We start from the raw sequence: 19,322 nt of genomic DNA, 5'->3' as shown, positions 1-19,322 counted from the left end.
TCAGTACCACCACTGTAAAGATTAACTGGGTCTATTTACTGAACATTAATACTCTTAATTCCAAATCGGTTAATGGCAGCCTCTGTTAAATTCTTGTATTTTGCTCATTTGCTTAAGAGCCGTCTCCATACGTCACCTTGGGGGTACTGGTGTGTCTGCACTGAGGATGCCAGCATCTCACAAGAATAACCTGGATCCTGACAACAATGACAACCACATAACAGTCAGACAGTTGCTTGAAGGAGGTAGTGTGTATATAATGAGAATAACGAGTTGTTTTTTTGTTGTTTTTTTATTTAAGGTTTCAGGGGCTTGAAAAGTAATAAAATGGCAACTGAGATGTTATGGATGCATGGTGTGTTAAATATCAGCCTTGGTCTTGAATACGATGCACTTTGTAGGCTTTTATTAAATTACCGCTACACAAAGTAGTTATAACTTGTGATATCCCATCTTACCTTGGGGGGCATGTAGCGGGCATCACGAATCATAACAGGGCTGGAGAAGTGCTCATGGAGGTGGTCCACATATTCACACATTCTTAAAATAACAAAAAAAATATAATGTGGGCATTTGGCATGGTCAGCAGCTGACACAAAACAACTCTTGTACTCTTACCGGTTGCTGAGATCTGCAGACACAGAGATGTAGTCGAACAGTATGAGATGCTGAACCAGCTCACACAGACCGACTCCTCCAGCGTGAGGACACACGGGGACTGGGGGGAGAGGAGATATTCTGTTACTTCTCAGATCAGTCTGGCAAGCTGATCACGTTGATCTTTTATGATCGTGGGCCTGCCCTTCCTCTCACTGCAAGTCATTTCAGAAGGGTGAAGCCGTCCACAATGTGGTCAGTGTGATTGGTGTTGGAGTCTTAAGGTAACAGACGCGACACAGCGGAAATGTAAATGGATTTTTTTTTATAAAACTGAAAGTCAAACATGCATAGACAGCCAAAGCTTACAACCTTACATGTGCCCTGTTGCTTTGTCGTGACTCGTTCTATGATGCTGCCCGCTTGACACATGAAACTACCATCCACCAATGCCTCCATTGTCATTTATAACTCTGCTTGGTCATTTCCAGACCGTGGTGTCCACTTGGAATAGTCTCTAAAGCTGTGACTGGAAAGTCCAATTATTGAGCCGACCCATTTTCACAAAATCTACTTTCACAAATGATCGGCTGGTGAGACTGATCTGGCTTGTGAGACTAGTATTCTAGTCGCTTACCTTGAAACTTGTTGGCCATCAGAAGCACAGCCAAGTTCTCATTCACGCTGCCCATTCGACAGCTGTCTATTTGGACAAACTGCAGGGCGGAGGCCTGGAGGAACTGCTTAAACATCACCCTGTTGTGACACTGGAGAGGTTGTACATGTCAAAACCCCAAAGAAATAATCATTTTCTCAGCTTATAACCGGAACGGCAAGGCAGGTTTGTTTTCCTTTAAGCAAGTAGGGGAGAGAGAAAAAAACCACTGGGACAAGTTGTATTCAGTTATTTCAAAAGCAGATTGCTGCTAGTGTTCAGATGTCATTTTATTTATTTATTTTTTCTCCCGAATTGTACTTGGCCAATTACCCCACTCTTACGAGCCATCCCGGTCGCTGCTCCAGCCCGGGCTGCAGACTACCACATGCCTCCTCCGATATATGTGGAGTCACCAGCTGCTTCTTTTCACCTGACTGAGGAGTTTCACCAGGGGGGCATAGCATGTGGGAGGGTCGCACCATTCCCCCCAGTTCCCCCTTCCCCTGAACAGGCGCCCCGACCAACCAGAGGAGGCGCTAGTGCAGCGACCACAACTCATTCCCACATCCGGCTTCCCACCCGCAGACATGGCCAATTGTGGCTGTAGGGGCGCCCGACCAAGCCGGAGGTAACACGGGGATTTGAACCGGTGATCCCTGTGTTGGTAGGCAATGGAATAGACCGCCACGCCGCCCGGACGCCCCAATATGTCATTTTATTTAAAAGAAATGTTTCAGCAGAGCAAACTTAACTCATTCCATTTTCCCCCAGACTTGTTGGACGTTGGACACCGTCTGCGGTGTACTAGTCTTACCTGCTCCCCTGTGGCCACACCGATTCCCAGTGGAGCGAGGGCCTGCAACAGCAGATAGTAACACTGACATTTGAACACACAGGTAGAAACATGAACGAACATAAAAATCATAAACCCGTCGCTCTCTTCCCACGTCCTCACCCACCTTAGAGATGGCAGCGTGTCCCAGTATGTCATCAGGAGAGGTGGGTTCCTCGATCCACAGCGGCCTGAACTCAGCCAGTCTGGACACCTAGCTGACGGCCTCTCCTACATCCCATCTCTGGTTGGCGTCAATCATCTAAGGCCAAAAAGTAGTTCTCGCATCACACGAGTCTACCGTTTTTAGCAGAGTTCACAGAAAGCCAGCAAAATGAATGTGTTGCCAGTTTATCTCACCAAAGTGTTGTCAGGCCCAATCATCCGCCTTATGAGACTGCATCTGCGTATGTCGTCCTCCAGGTCAGCGCCGACCTTTACCTTAAACCTGGTCCAGCCACTGTTGAGGGCATCCGTACACAACTTCACAACCACAAAATCCAGAGACCAGCGGTTACAATTTGAAGCTCCTCTATTCATATTAATGTTTTGTCATCCATGTGTTGTCCCCTACAGGCGCAACACTAAACATATACTTGCAAGACATTACCGCTATGGGGGTTTCTGCACCGTCACCCCATAATTCCTTACTTATAAATGAGATATTCTGATAGTTTTATCCATACTTTTGTTTCGATGTCTGATCTCCTTAGATATTGCAGTAGTGCAGTATAGATAGGGTGTTATTCGCACCATGCTTGTTGATGTATTTTGTTCTCATTTCTATTTATTATTTATCTTTTATTTCTGTTTGTTTCTGTTTCTATTTGCTTATCTGGTATCTTGTTAGCTTTTAGTTATTAGAGCGTGAGTGTCTGTAATAGAACTCAATTTCCCCTCGGGGATGAATAAAGTATTCTGATTCGGATATTTCTACTTTGGAGACATTGTGTTCTTGTCCTTGTGCCTTTAAACTGGGAGTCTGACCAAGACCAAGTCCCAGGGTGTGCCAGTACACTGGGCTTTCAATAAGATTGAACTATCGATCAGAGACGTAGCTTGCGTTTAAAATGCTGACAGACCTGTTTGAGCTGGTGGTCTGAATATCCCAGCCAGGCACAGGATGTGGTGTAGGCAGGGTAGCCCTCGTTCAGCATTCGATCCTCTGGCAGGAAAATAAACGGCCCGTAAGACTAACGAGTTCTCAATTAGAAATGTCTTAATAGAGCAATCAAAGACTTGATGTGCGTGTGCACGCGTGCATGTGTGTGTGTATGGGGGAGTTCGCGAACAGTCAAAAAGCACTCAATCACAATCTGTTCATTTCTTAAGGGGCAGTTTCATTACATAAAATCCCTCTTGCTGAGGCCATTAATGACTCCCTTTAGTGTACTTACCTCTCTGCTGCTTTCCGGTTTGTGCTTTGATGAGCATGTCTGAGAGATGGATAGCAGAGAGAGAGAGAGAGAGAAACAGTCCGCTACTGAAACGAGACTGTTAACACTTGTGTACTCAGCATGAAGGCTACAGAGGGGGACTAATGTATATATGGATATGCACCAAAGAACCGGGCTCATACCTAGAGCTTCCTGCTCTGTTAGGGCATCGGTGATGTACCTGAAGTCAATACATGAGACGATCTGTCGCGGATCCTGAAATCGAAGGCAAGACCACAAAATATTCCTTTGTAATTGCAGTCTGGACAAGACTCGACACAGGCAGTTGAGTGGGAAGTCTGAATCTGCTGTGACTCACCATGTCCGCAAGCAGCTTCCATAGTGGCTGGAAGAAAATGTTTGTGATGAGCAGCGTTGCATCAATTGCTGGACAGACACGTAAAGACATTTGGTTTTTACATTTTACACCGTTGCAGTGGCAGTCCCCTGTAAGCGTGCAGAGACGGGTGAGATGTGTGTGCATCCTGGCAGGGTGAAAACCAAGCGCAGCATCGTTTCGGATTCTTTGCAGGAGTTTGCTCTGGAGACCAGCAGGAGTAGCACTGTTTGACTCATGATGTGAGGGTCTTTGCAAAACGGTGTCCCACCTTGCCCTCTGCCCTCGCCCAGAGATCCCACACAGCATTCAGCACCGCAGCGGTGGCCAGTTGGATCACTCCTTTTTCTGGGCCAATCTGTTTTACATACAAACAAGGGAAGTATAAATCACCCTCATCGCCATCAGTTTTCAAGACTCAACAGAGGCACTTGAAACTTTTGGTGGTTAACATTTGTGACTTATCGTTTTATGTTCTCACCCATCGCATCTGGCCATCACTGGCGAGGAGGCGGTAGAATCCACGGAAGTCACTCACAATCTCTTCTAAGGATTTGCCCACCACCAGTCCTGACAAGGCCTCCACAGCACAAACCACTGGACATTTATACATACGGAAAGTTATCAGTGGTTAGGGTTAGCTTCTAGACTTTTAATGCAGGAACAGATGCATTTACTACTATTTGCTTTACAAAACCTCTCCCTGCGTACTCATTCACTTCTCTTTGGGATTCACTCGTTGAACGGGCTGAGTGATTTGCAAAGTCCGGATCCAAAGTGTTGCAGTGTTTCGCGCGGCCACAAGATGGCGCACGCGGACTCGAAAACAACATTGCGAGTGAACGCAACGCGACGCCAACCTGGAGACTTCCGCCAGCTGTCGCAGCGATAACGTTTTGTTTGGCCTCGGGTGCTTATTGGAAAACAACCAAGTTGTTCTGTAAGCCATTTAATATCTTACCGATCTCTGTGCCTCTCCCCACGGTAAACGTCAGCCCGTAGCCTTTCAACCCGCCATCGGTGTCCAGAACAACGTACGCGACTGAGTAGTCCGGATCTGTATGCTGCAACGTGCACCAAGCAACAGGAAATGGGATAAAACTTACACGTGTTTCTATTTAAAAACTGTTTGAGGTCTTTCAGTCCTACGTGAGCGATCCCAGGTACGTCAGAACTTGGCAAATCTTTTTTGTTGTTGTTTTGTTCAGATACTAAAAACAGCTTCTACAAAGTGCCATTTGGCACGATATCCTCACCATTGCGTCTGAGCCATGTTGCTCCAAAGAGGTCGGAAACCTCACATCGCTGACGGTCAGTTTAACGATCTGCACCATGGTAACAGAACGACTCACGGGCGTCGAGTCGAGCGGAGTTGCGTGGAAGGAAGGGTCATGTGACCCTCACCTTGGGCCCTCCCTTGCCCCGCCCACTTCAACATGTGATTGGTCGGATACAGTGCTCGTAAAAATCCATACAGACCTAATGTAATCTCAGCACGACTTTGAAAAAAAAAAAAAGAACAGTGTACAATCTCAGGTCATGTTTTTTTTTATTGTACAATTTTCTCAATCTTCGTTTTCAATCAAATATAACCTGCACCCTAAGCCATCTCCTTCATAATTTTATAAAATGAGGATTTTGTTACATTGTACAAAGCCCTTCTGTATAAGCCCAGTTGTCGTCATATGTTAAGCAGATTGCAATACTGTCCTGATAAATCCATATATGAAACAGATGAAAAAAAAAAGTCAGTATAAAAAAAAAAGGCCCCTTCCTTTTCATACGAATTACTTTACTCAGCCAAATGAAGACCTGTTTACACCCTTCATCCAACATGAACCATCCCATGAGAGACTACACTGACTTAACCATGAACCGGTTTATTCGTACCCTTTTCGGTGGCTCTGCTCTCACGTTTTCCAACTCAAACATAATTCGTCACCCTGCAAAAATGTTCTTTTGGCCCGCTCATATATTTTTGGCGGAGTAGTGCATTGATATGTGTCAAAAATGGGGCCACAGGGTTCGCCACTGTTCAACTCGCGTTGGGTCCCGGACCAGTCTTGAGCAGTTTTTCCACCAAACAATGTCCCATCATACGGAGCATTTGCATTTATTGTCTTCTCTGTCATGATCACCATAGTGACCTATGCAACTCAGTGGTAGTGGGCAGACAGTTTTGTGGCGTTATTGAAAATTGTTGCAAAGGATAAACGGAAGGTCCAAGTCTTCGAAATGAAGCCATAAAGCCATGTTCTTGATATGTTGCTATAGGAACTCGAAAGACAAAACAATCCAAAATTTCACTGTAAAAGATGAGTAAGGCATCACAGACCTGTGTCGCAGTCCAGATCCACGCCCCTCAACTCACCACTATCAAACATGAAATGTAAGACCCATTACCTGTGAGGGGATTTTCTGAAGCACTGCATGTGTCCATTGTCAAACGCACTGTGAAAACTACCAACAGTGCTGCATTTCAAAGCACCTTACAGCTTGTGATAATACAATCATGTTCTGTTATGCTACTCCTTACTACTTCCATTGCTTTCAGTCAACAGGGGATCTGGTGTAAGTATCCCTTGATGCATTTCGGGGTTATGTAGAAACTTTGATTTGTTGTTAGCGGGGGAAAGGTGGATGAGAGTAGTTACGTCACCGAGGGCTTGGCTTTTTCCCGATACTTTCCGAGTGCAATTTAAAAGCCCATTAGACATTTTTTACAGCTCTGATGCAAATTGATCACAACAGCCATGCTGAACCCACGAGAATCAGAGGGCAGTTAATGGCGACACTGTTCGTAACGATGTAATTTCTGGCTTCCATTTTGCAGTTTTTTTTTTGTTTTGTTTTGTTGCTAGCATCACAGGGGTGTTATCACAACTCATTTCACAGAAATATATTAATCTGGAGCAAAATCCCACATGGAGCATCTTAAAAGATAAAACTGAAATGAAACTGTATTTCCTTTCAATGCGTCCTTTACCACAGTTCACAGTCCCCGTTTATGAAGAGCTCTTAATCGAAAAGACCTCGGCTTAACAGGGCCCTCCTTGTCATGTGCCTTTTTTAATTATTCGACAGAATAAGAAAAATGATCCGTCTCTCTGTACACCGTGATGAAAGCCATGTAAAAGGGGGGGGGGGGGACAGACAAATTCACACAGTTAAGACCTGTAGTACCATAAACGTAGAGAACAAGATAAAAGAAAAATGTAAAATATGTCAGGAGCCGACAAAAAGAAAAAGAAATGAACAACAGATAAAGAATATAGTGGTTGGTTGTGCAACTGATCGCCCAGCTTCCAGTGGGCTCTCTTGAGTGAATAATTCACAGCTCTTTGCATCCTCTCCAGCCGGTCGGTAAGTCTGCTCCCGGGCGGAGGGATGCGGGAGGAGGGGGAGGCAGTCCCGGCAGGCTGTGCTGTGGTCAGGTGTGACTATAGGTTTTCTCCAGGCTGGTACTGTGGCTCTGTGGCGGTGAAGTAGTCCTCCAGGAAGGACTGAATGTACTCGAAGGTGGGCCTCTCATCTGGCTCCTTCTTCCAGCAGAGCTTCATCATCTCGTGGAGGGACTCGGGGCATCCCTGCGGGCAGGGCATGCGGTAGCCTCGCTCCACCTGTTCCAGCACCTCCCGGTTCACCATGCCTGGGGGAAGAGATGGACCATAGAGGGAGAAGCCTGTTAATTTTCCCTCCTTATCACGGGGGGGTGGGGGGGGGTGGTGGTGAAAAAGCCGGTCTGCTTAGCTTTTAGTAGATTCAAAGAATCAGAAAACCGGAACGCCGAAATGTTGGCGTGGGTTGCTTTACTGATGAACTTGATCCTGACGGCTTTTTTTGGGGGGGGGGGGGGGGTTGGCAAGTATGATCAATAAAACAACTGGAGACATGTAAACTGTGTGAGACAAAAAAAATGTGGGGTGTTTACAAAACCACCCTGCCCTCCAAAAAAAATGTAATGCTACATTTTGTAGGAAAAAAATAACTTATACACTTTTATTGATGACCTAAATCAAAGCCCTAATTTAAAGCAGAACTGACTATAATCACATAAAATGGTTCAGTTGAATCATGTATCACTCATAGCACCTAATTCCTCCTCTTACGAACACATAACAGGGAAAGAGGGGAAGAGCGATAGCACACACCCGTCTCTCTCCCCGGAGCCCATTCACACTGGCAGATGGTTATAAACAAGTACGGCGTTCACTCTCAAGACCGGCCCTCACCAGATGGTCTCATCTAATCTCAAGTGTGAGTTTGTGTGTGTGTGTGTGTGTGTGTGTGTGTGTGTGTGTGAACATTCACTCCGCAGAGACAAAAACAACCACAACAGCCCGTGTCGGACAACTCTTCCTCATGAAGAATTCCTCACGATTTGACGTTACACATGCACACACGTGGGGCTGACACACACGAGACAACAGCGGCTCACCGGTTAAGAACCACCTCGCTCTGACACCACGTGTCCCTCGTTTACACATTTTGCTGACATCCTGCGTGGAGCTTTGTGTATGTGTGTGTCCCCAGTTCATGTTCCTTACCAGGGTAGGGTACTCTGCCTTTGGTGACAAGCTCAGTGAGTAGGATGCCAAAGGACCAGACATCTGACTTGATAGTGAAGCGACCGTACAGGGCGGCCTCGGGCGCGGTCCATTTGATGGGGAATTTGGCTCCTGGGAGCACAGAAGAAACAGCACGAGAAAAGAAGAGATTACAAACGGACAGATGTTGACGAGACGACCAACAAAATTCCACTAGGGGGCGCATGTGTCCCTTTTGTCCTAATTTCCAGCATTTCCAGGCCTGACTGATGAACGGTCATAAATCAAAACGTTAAATCAATTTATCTTTAATTTTAATTCACTCGTCATTTTGACATTATTGTTCAGTACAGAAAGGCTTGCTGATCTCAAACACCGAAACACTCACATACCCCTAAATAATGGGTGACTTTGGATAAAAGGGACACCTTGGTATGTCAGAGAGCTGCATACGGGCAGCGGTGGTGGCTAAAGAGGGACTGAAGGGGTTTTTACTGAGTGCGGCTGATCGGAGAGGAGAGCAGCATCTGGTTTCTGCTCTCGGCCCAACACACCGTGATAGGAAACAACAGGGAGCCGGCCTGACGGCCAGGTCACTTTTTCGACCGTTTGTCCTTCCACCTCTTCACCCCGACACGCTCCATCCACCCGTGACACAGCCACCTTGAGTGCCCGTACCCATCTCCCCTGCGTGTACCAACCTTGCCTGGCGGTGTATTCGTTGTCCTCGATCAGCCTGGCCAGGCCGAAGTCGGCGATCTTGCACACCAAGTTATCACCCACTAGTATGTTGGCGGCGCGCAAATCCCTGTGGATGTAGTTCATCCGCTCGATGAACGCCATACCGTCAGCGATCTGAGAACAAGAAGTAAAAACACAAGCCGCGTTTGACGGCGCAAAAAAAATCCAGCGAATCATTCAGAAGCCTTGATCCACTTGAAACACCCAAGCCCTCCGTCGTGTATAAATAGGAGGGCTGGAAACGCACGATGAAAGCAAAGAGAGCAAAGCACGCCAAAACTCAAGCCATGCGCTGCGAGAATGAGAGGACGTACAGCTCCCCGAGGCTGTGATTCCTCTTTTACAAGGAGACGCTTAAAATAGGACTCTAAACATAGTGGCACAATTCACTGACATATGTGCACAAGTATTGACAGCGCTCACTAAGCAAAACAAGAAGGTCTAGACTGTGTCTCTACTTCTGGTTCCTCTCACCTGAGCAGCCATGTCCACAAGCAAAGGAAGTTTCAGGTATTTACCGTCGCCCTCTTTGAGGAAGTCCAGCAAACTTCCTGTCATGAAACAATCAGCGTATTAATAGCAGTGTCATAGATGCAGAAGTACCACGGCACAGGTGCGGTAGCTGGACTGCTATTCCATCTGTAAAGCAATGGATTGGTTGAGTTCGTAATACTCTGAACTGTAAAGCCAGGTCAAGCTCGGTTGTGAACTGGCATGCCGTTCATTCTGACATCTTGTTATTTTCTCTGTCTGAGGGGGTTGCGCCCTCTCGGCCGACATCTGCATGTAAGTTAAGAGTCAAAGAAGCACAAAACAGGTCTGAAACAGACACTCCCCTGGAGCAAGTCCCACAATGGATCCACACACTTGCAGAAATATACCAACACGCAAAGGTGATTGAGTTGACATTCCCACACTGGGATGAGTCAAATTCCAAGTTAAGTCACTGGGAAAAAAAACAAGCAAACTAGAACACGCTTTTCAGCTGAAAAGATGAAAGCTGGCCACAAAACCGCTGCAGTTTTCAATTAAACATCTCCGCCCCGGGCCTCGGGAAACCACACGGGACATCCAAGGACTATCAAACTGTAAAGCATATTAATTAAAACGTCCATAAAATTTACATTTTCCTGCAGGAGAATTACCTGGCGTGCCTCTGACATTGCAGCGATGTATGATAACTCAAACATAACCCCAGCCATTTTGTGCCAGAACCACTACAACAACTATGCAACTAATGCCAAAATCTGGGGTACCGGGCCCTCCACTTTTGGCAAGGTCACCAGGTACTTGTGTGTGTGTGTGTGTGTGTGTGTATGCCATGTACCTTTGGCCATGTACTCTGTGACGATGTAGATGGGTTCCTCAGACACCACTGCATAGAGAGGCACCAGTTTGTCATGTCTGAGCTTCTTCATGATCTGGGCCTCCTGCAGGAAGGCCTCTGGGGACATGGTGCCCGGTTTCAGGGTCTTAATGGCCACCTTGGTTGTACCATTCCATGTGCCTACAGAGCAAGAGAGAGATAAAGAGGTGTGTCACAATACTTTGACTTGATGGAGCTAAGACTTAAACCATCCATCTATCCATCTATCTGTCTGTCTGTCTGTCTAACAGGTTTTCTGCCAACGACCCTGCGTCGGTGTGGAGAGGTCTGCAGGATATCGCTGACTACAGGAGACCGCCCCCCCACACCGCAGAGAACCATCAACTGGCTGACGACCCGAACGCGTTTTACTGCGGGTTTGATAAGCCCACTCTCACACCCCTCACCCTCTCCGGCCACATCACACAAACAACTACACCCCCTGCCAGCCCCTCCCCCCTGACCCCCCCACCTGTACGCAGATCTGTGAAGAGGATGTGAGTCAGCTCTTCCAGAGACAGAAGACCAGCAAGGCACCAGGCCCAGACAGCGTGTCTCCCTCCTGCCTGAAAGTCTGTGTTGCCCAGCCGGCCCCCCATCTTCACACTGATCTTCAACAGCTCACTGGAGCTGTGTGAAGTCCCCTTCTGCTTCAAAATTTCCACCATCATCCCCGTCCCTAGGAAACCCTGTATCTCCAGGATTAAAGTACTACAGGCCCGTTGCCCTGACGTCTGTGGTCATGAAATCCTTTGAGAGACTTGTGTTGGCCCACCTGAGGGACATCTGCTGGACCCCCTGCAGTTTGCCTACCGGGCAAACAGGCCAGTCAGTGGAGGATGCAGTCTGTACTGCGGTCTGGACTGCACTACATCTTGCAGCACCTCGACTCCCCAGTGACATACGCAAGGGTCCTGTTTGTGGACTTCAGCTCAGCATTCAACACCATCGTACCAGACATCCTCCACTCCAAACTCACTCAGCTCACTGCTCCAGCCCCCACCTGTCAGCGGATCACAAACTTCCTGACAGCCAGGAGGCAGCAGCTGAGGCTGGAGGAAAATCACATCCAGCACCTGGACAATCAGCTCTGGTGCCCCCCAGGGAAGTGTGCTCTCCCCTCTGCTCTTCTCCCTCTACACAAATGACTGCACCTTAGGAGACCCGTCTGTTAAACTCCTGAAGTTTGCAGACGACAGAACAATCATCGGCCTTATCCGGGACGGTGACGAGTCTGCATACAGACGGGAGGTTGATCAGCTGGCCCTCTGGTGCGGCCAAAACAACCTGGAGCTGAACACACTCAAAGCCATGAAGATGACAGTGGACTTCAGGAGGAGTCCCCCAGCACTGCCCCCCCGCCCCCTCACCATACTCAACATCACTGTGTCTGCTGTGGAAACCTTCAGGTTTCTGGGATCCAAACTCTCCCAGGACCTAAAGTGGGCGTCCAGCACAGACACAAATCATCCAAACGCCCAGCAGAGGATGTGTTTTCTGCGCCAGCTCAATAAGTTCAACCTGCCTCAGGAGCTGCTGTTTCAGTTCTACTCTGCGACAAGACTAGGTTAAAACCTAGTATATGGCTGGACTGCGACTACACAGTCCTTCCGTGAACAGCTGATGATGTCATAGAAAATTGTTCACACAGATTCGTTTTGAAAGAGCAACAGCCAATGGGTAAACTCCAACTCGGCTGTCTGACCAATGGCGCAACTCCATCACTCACTCAGGCACCCACTCGTCACTTACTCATGGACAACCGCATTTGTAGGACTGGCCCCGCTGTTGCGGTCCAGCCAAGAATAGTCTGTTCTCTGCACATCCATCACTGTCTGGTTTGGCTCAGCCACCAAACAGGACAGGAACAGGCTACAACGGACAGTCAGGACTGCAGAGAAAATCACTGGTGCAAACCTGCCCTCCATTCAGGACTTATACATTTCCAGAGTCCGGAAATTGGCAGGCAACACGACTGCAGACCCATCACACCCTGGTCACAACCTGTTCCAACCCCTCCCCTCAGGGATGCGCTACAGGGCACTGTACCCCAAAACAACTAGATATAAAAACAATTTCTTTCTGCAGACTGTCATTGTGATGAACATTTAAGACAGTCATACAGTGTCAGAAACAATCCCCATGCAAAATACCCGTAACACTGAACAGCCACTGTGCCTACAAATGATATATATACTATATAGCCTGTAGTTTAACATGTCATCACTGTCAAAAGTAAATCTAAGCACGCCATATATACTGTATATATTGTATACATGCATATTCTGTCATGTCTACCCACCTCATGTATATAAAGTAACCTGTTAACATATTTATTCCAGCATCTTTGCACTCCGCACCACTGCGCTATTGTCTTCCTGTTACATCATTGCTGTTTTTTCTTTTTTTTTTATAATATACTTTTATCCATCCATCCATTATCCAAACCGCTTATCCTGCTCTCAGGGTCACGGGGATGCTGGAGCCTATCCCAGCAGTCATTGGGCGGCAGGCGGGGAGACACCCTGGACAGGCCGACAAGCCCCCCACCCCCCAACCCCACCCAACACACAGACACACACACATTCACACCTAGGGACAATTTCAGTATGGCCGATTCACCTGACCTACATGTCTTTGGACTGTGGGAGGAAACCAGAGCACCCGGAGGAAACCCACGCAGACACGGTGAGAACATGCAAACTCCACACAGAGGACTATACTTTTATACACATCTATATCTGTACATAGTAGTTAAATGTTTATGTTTACCTTGTTGTCTGTATGTCTATTCTGTGTAAGTACATGGAGAGCAATGGAAGAACCGGAGTCAAAACACTTGTATGTGTAGGCCTAAACATACTTGGCCAAATAAAACTGATTCTTTCTATCTATCTATCTATCTATCTATCTATCTATCTATCTATCTATCTATCTATCTATCTATCTATCTATCTATCTATCTATCTATCTATCTATCTATCTATCTATCTATCTATCTATCCATCTATCTATCTGTCTGTCTTTCTGTCCGTCTGCCTGCCTGCCTGCCTGTCCGTCCGTCCGTCTCTAACACCAGTAGCTTCGGAGCTCACAAACTTGAACAAACACGTGTGGCTGAAGTTCTCCTCATGTGTGACGCCATAACCCAAGCAGGGGGATGCACCCCCCTCTGGGGCTTCAGAAAAGGCAACAAACAGGGGAAGTGTCCCATCAAAAACCCCATCCAACTCTGCAGGAAGTCGATCATTTCCGAGCTTTGACAGAAATACTCCTTGTAAATGTTGGTTTTGTGAGTGTGCTTGTGTGTGCTCAGTGTGTGCACTTATCTACTCAGTTTGTGTACAAGTCTGCTTGCCGGATAAATTGGAGAAGGCTTTGCGCGTCAGAACAGGGGAGAGAATTGATTTTTCATCTGTCAAAGAATTCAACTGGGACATTTGCCAACATCAAACGCAGAAGACGTAACACAATATTATGCAAGTGGCATGTCCAAGTGTAAGAAGGGAAGGCAAAACGAGGAATTTACACAGGGTGCAACTACAAGACAAAAGGCCGAGCAAATGTTTATATAAGAGACAGTTTATATTGTCGAAAAAGTTAACGAGGAAAAAAGTGAGCAATAATAATAATAATGATAATGAATGTGAAACCATTGCTATAGTTAAGCTTACATTTAGTTTGATTTGTGTGTGTGCGTGTGTGTGTGAGCATGCAAGTGTTTTTGTTTCTCTTACCCATCCAGACTTCTCCGAAGCATCCCTGGCCCAGTTTGAGCTCCAGCCGCAGGGACTCCCGGGGTATCTCCCAGGCGTCCTTGGCGAGACCCTGGGTCTGGGGCTTTACAGTCGGGCACACGGTGGTCAGCCTGTGACAAAGCCCGTCTGCGTGCTCTGAGGTAAAACCAACATGAGGCCACGTTACATTTGGCAGCACCCTCTCGTGACTCACCGTAGGGCTAGACCAGGACCACACCGTTTCACAGCTGCTCCAATTTTACGCCACATTTCATGCGAGTCGATACGGATGAATTTAGATGCTGCTCTAATAACAGCTATGAAAAATGAATGAAAAGAGGCTGTTTTTAACACAGCGGGCAATCTTGGAGAGTGAGAGTGCAGCGATGAGGGATCGCGGTGGTTTAAACCCTCTCCCTGCTTAAGGGGGGAGATCGCTTAAAGATGGCTGAGTCTCCCATCAATTATTAAGTAAAGAAGCGTTTCATCTGCTTTGGGAACGCCGTGTTGGGGGATACCGCGGGTAGGACAGCAAAACTCTCCGACAGGCATAGTTCGACTCTGACCGGGGGGTAATTTCAGCATTATAGTAGCTCGACGCGGGATGAAAGAGACCGAGTGGTGAATGAGGGATAAGGGAAAGAGACGAGAGAGGGGGAGACGGAGACAAGAAGTGAAGAGAGAGGACAGTTTTGCGTACCCGTGTAGTGTTTGACGAGCTTCTGTAACGTGTCAAACTGTGCCCGTGTCGTGATGTAGTAGCCTCCGCTGTCAAGCTTGCGGATCTTGTAATGTTTCACATTGTCTCCTTTGGCGTCGTCCCAATCCCGTATGGAGAGAGAGTAAGCACCTGACAAGGACATCGGCGAAGCCATTTTACAAGTATACTTTTTACACATACACCTGTATGATATACGTGATTACAGTATGAGGCATCCATGGCGGGTATTATCACCTTTAGTAGTTTCACTTTCGCGCACCAGAAAAGTACCCCGGTGGTTCCCCGGATTCAAAAGCAACCTTTCGGCATCTTTACGCCCCATTTTACCAAAGTACCACCTAGGCAAAGTCAGGTCAGCATAAGTGAGGAATGAAAAATAAAATCACTTCGAACAACTAAAATCGAAATGTCAGAATCGAAAGAAGTATGTGTGCTTACTGTGAACAGCCAAACTATACAACCTAAAGCCACGTTGAGGATGTAAAGGTAGACTGTACTGGTGTTAACATCGTGTCCTGGGTGCAGGACATGTGAGTGGAAATCAAATTAGCGTCATTAGCCTGACGCTGTGGGCTCTAAATAGAATAATTAGGTTTGGAGAGGAGCGGTCCGGGTCTTACTCTTCGGCCTGGATAGAGTCGGCAGGGGCCACATAGTTGCTGGGGATGTAGCCTTTCTTCCCCGTGTTGATGGAACGGGCCTCCCACCAGTCTCCCTCCCTACACCGAGGGAAACGACAGAGGAGAGATGAGATGGCGGACTCATGTGTTCAGAGGTTAAGCCAAGCCCGTGACTCACCCAAGAATTTGGCTTGGTATCATCACCCATGAAACACCTTAGCATTTGGGGACTGATTCCATGGATGAAAATGTTATTTTTGCAGTAGACCGTGGTTAGCAATTCTGAGGCCAGGTTAGCATAAAAAACCAGAGGTAACACGGGGATTCGAACCGGCGATCCCCGTGTTGGTAGGCAATAGAATAGACTGCCACACCACCCGGACACCCTGGTCTTTTTATTCTGCTAATTTAATGGTGTGCCTTCTCGAGAACTCAACTCAGTAAATAATTAACCTGTAAAGTGCAATTCAAAGCACGCACGAATAGGAAGTGGCAGTTGGGAGTTGGGCCATGTGCCCATTCTTGTTGCACTGATTCCCGACGAGTCTTTCACAAAACAGACTAAATGACTATTAAGCCGTCTTTAGTGACTGCTATCCGACCGATTGGTGCTGAAAAGCAGCGTCAATTCATAAACCACACTTGAAAACTAAACCGAAAAGTGTATGTGCAGGTAGAATCTTTTGCCGGCACTACTCGTTTGCAAAGACGGCAAATTACTTCATGCAGGTCAGGGGCGGCTGCCCATGTGCCATGGGGAGGCCATGTGTATGCAGGTTTCATTCCAGCCGGACTCCACACCGGGTGATTTCACTGATTAGCAACCCTTCAACCATAGAGGAAGAATGTATCAGTGAAATCGGCCGGTGTGGAGTCGGGCTGGAGTGAAAACCTGCACCCACATGGCCTCTCCACGGCACATGGTTAGCACCGCTGGCTTGCCGGGTGCATCTGGTCTAAAACCAAAATAATATTTTTCGCATCAAGCTCTTCCATGATTGCATTTGCTGGAAATGTCCGGCACGCATGGGTGTGTGTGTATGTTGGGGGGGGGGGGGTACATCGGCAATCACCGATTGTTGGGCTTACGGTGGCCGGTAGGAAAACGGAGGCCTGTACTTCTTTAATGGTGCAAAAAAACTGATTCTACCTCAATTAGTTTGCCCTTTGAACCAAACTAATGGTCTGCGTCTGCACTGTCCAACTAAAGTGATGAATCATAATGCCCGACACCTAAAGATTCATACTTGGAATCGACATCAGTGCATCCCTTCAGATGACTATTTCTGCACCAAAACCACCTCCCTCTCTCAGCACGACTTACAAAGAAAGCAGAGTTGACAGGAAGTACGGGAGGCTTGTAAATAAATGGGGAGAGAGAGAGAGAGAGAGAGAGAGAGAGAGAGAGAGAGAGAGAGAGAAGAGAGAGAGAAGAGAAGGAGAGAGAGAGAGAGAGAGAGAGAGAGAGGAGAGAGGAGAGAGAGAGAGGAGAGAGAGAGAGAGAGAGAGAGAGAGAGAGAGAGGAGAGAGAGAGAGAGAGGAGAGAGAGAGAGAGAGAGATCTCACGTGTTGTTGATGATCTGAAAGCGGTCCCCTTTTTTGAATGAAAGGTCATCTGATGTCCTGGCTTCATAGTCGTACAAGGCCACAAAGAATGTCACCCCACCTGAACAGACAAGAAGAATGTCACACACAAGCGCACACCACACACACACCCACACACAAACTGTGACTCGGTCAAAGTGAGACTGTCAAAACATTATTGCACGGAAAGAGGTGACACTGATGCAAGGTTGGGACACTGAAACGACATCTTGGAGAGGAGCCATAAGGTGCATCTCACCGAACAGCAGGTCTGCATGCTACGAACAGAGCTTTTCATAGCGTGTGGTGTGCCGACTGCCAAAAAGCTATGACAAATCTGCTTTGTGCAGGTCAGACAATTCCTACCGATTTGCTTTGGCTTGTAGCGTTGCTGTACGGATGTAATGTAATATAAATAAGCCATGCAAACCTCGCACGCTACTTTATGCAACCTCTTCTAGTACTAACGCTCTTGGATAACCCTTTTCCAAATACATACAATGTTCAGCTAACTGTACTGTTTTGCTTCTGTGTATACTCTCCCTTTTCACCCTTGCTCATCTACAGCAGTAATTCCTTCCCCCCATGGGGACTGATTAAAGTAAATCTTAGCGTTGTCACGGCTCCAGTCTGCAGCGTGGCACAGGGACGGTGGCCTCGGTCCACTGTTACCACTCCGTAGAGGGGAAAACGACCTCCGGTTGTCATAACGGGGATCCTGCTCGGCCCGCTATTCGTCGGATAAATTACAGGCTTGCGAGAACGCTCGCATCAGCTTAAAGGGAAACGTCTTAACAGGTCGTGAATTGCACGGCGAAGCACAACTCGCCACCCTGTCCTTTGCTTGTATATAATAAAACATTCTGCTCTCGGGGCCGGTGCAGTCTGCAAATATGACATTGCTCATGGGGAGGTCATATTCATATACCCGCCACCGACAACATGCTGTCAACAGTAATCTCATTATCCCCCACAGAGACTAAATATCATGTCGCTTGCCCCCCTAACACACACATATACATACACAGACCCAGTACCTCCGCCAGATAATCCAACACGGAGGGAGATTACAACACTAATTCCACCTAGCAGGAGGGTTCAATCTCATCTCTTTACTCTTAGGATCGTCTTAAGCTGCTCAGGCCCATTTAGAATGATTACCGCTGATAATAAAACCCATGCAAAATTTAACGGGGAAAAGTTTGCAACCTGGGCAAGTGTGTGTGTGTGTGAGTGTGTGTGTGTTGTTGCATAATAAGCATGTTAACATTAGAACTGTGATGGCAGCCATGATAGTTAATGAGTCATGAGATTAAATGAGGTCACATATCAATTTTAGCACACTAAAGGACATGAGAGAGGCCCTCTTTTAATATGCCAACCGTTGTCATCGCATGGTTGCATCTTACAGAAGTACACAACTACGCACACTGCTTACCTGAGACAGCTCCAGGGAAGGAGTTGGGTATGGAGCCAGAGAAGGAGGTTGACGTCCCTCCGAAGGGCGTCATGGTGGTGGAGGACCCGCCAAAGGGGGTGATGGCATGGTTGAAGCTTGCTGTTGTGGGGCCCGATGAGGAGGGGGCCTGGTTCTGCTGGAGCTGAGTGGGATCCGGCCCATAGTGGCCGACGTGAGGCGTGGTGGCGGCGCTGGGGTCCAGAGCTGTAGCGTTTCTCTGGCTGATACTTCATCGTAGGGCCCTTGTCCTCCTTACTCTTTATGCAGCCCATGGTCTCTTCTGGATGGACATAAAGGGCCAGGCAAGTTTAAGGATTATGAAAGATCGCAACATAAGGGTTGTTGTTGCTTAAACTGTGCAAAATGCATGAACCGCATAAAATGACATATTGATGACCTGCAGTAGAGATGTGAATCCTTCCGGTGTTGCTGCAAGGCTCAAATCATAGGCCTTATGGTAACTGGGACATGGTTGTCAGCAATAAATCTGATTTTAAATCAGTCATGACTGAGTTAACATTTTTGAATATCACTGTACTTTAAAATGAGTGTGCTGCAATATACACACATCTACAAAATGGACTAATAAACAGAGGAGATTATGGATCTATTGTAGTGGCCTTGAAGAAGAGCATCACAAAGGGATTATTGTTTATGGAAAAACACATTAAAGCACTTATTTTCAAG

At 47.2% G+C, this 19,322-nt stretch overlaps 2 protein-coding genes across 2 annotated transcripts; both read right to left on the bottom strand.

Moving 5' to 3' along the window:
- Positions 1-59: 59 nt before the first annotated feature.
- enosf1 (enolase superfamily member 1) lies at positions 60-6,300 on the bottom strand. Its single transcript, XM_056299226.1, is given in 16 exon segments — positions 60-197; positions 459-540; positions 619-718; positions 1,235-1,364; positions 2,070-2,111; positions 2,215-2,349; positions 2,448-2,570; positions 3,170-3,252; positions 3,485-3,523; positions 3,667-3,739; positions 3,843-3,869; positions 4,132-4,218; positions 4,342-4,457; positions 4,822-4,924; positions 5,117-5,259; positions 6,264-6,300. Coding segments are annotated over 16 exon segments (1,413 nt in total). The 3' UTR covers positions 60-104.
- LOC130129875 (tyrosine-protein kinase yes-like) lies at positions 5,399-18,907 on the bottom strand. The gene is given in 12 exon segments (XM_056299548.1): positions 5,399-7,509; positions 8,408-8,539; positions 9,109-9,262; positions 9,623-9,699; positions 10,476-10,655; positions 14,252-14,407; positions 14,952-15,101; positions 15,207-15,310; positions 15,593-15,691; positions 17,159-17,258; positions 18,615-18,834; positions 18,836-18,907. Coding segments are annotated over 12 exon segments (1,653 nt in total). The 3' UTR covers positions 5,399-7,300.
- Positions 18,908-19,322: the final 415 nt, after the last annotated feature.

Source organism: Lampris incognitus, chromosome 19 (genome assembly GCF_029633865.1).
Source record: "Lampris incognitus isolate fLamInc1 chromosome 19, fLamInc1.hap2, whole genome shotgun sequence".
NCBI lineage: Eukaryota > Metazoa > Chordata > Actinopteri > Lampriformes > Lampridae > Lampris > Lampris incognitus.
Note: the sequence above shows the minus strand (reverse complement) of the source record. Positions and strands in the feature narration are given on the sequence as shown.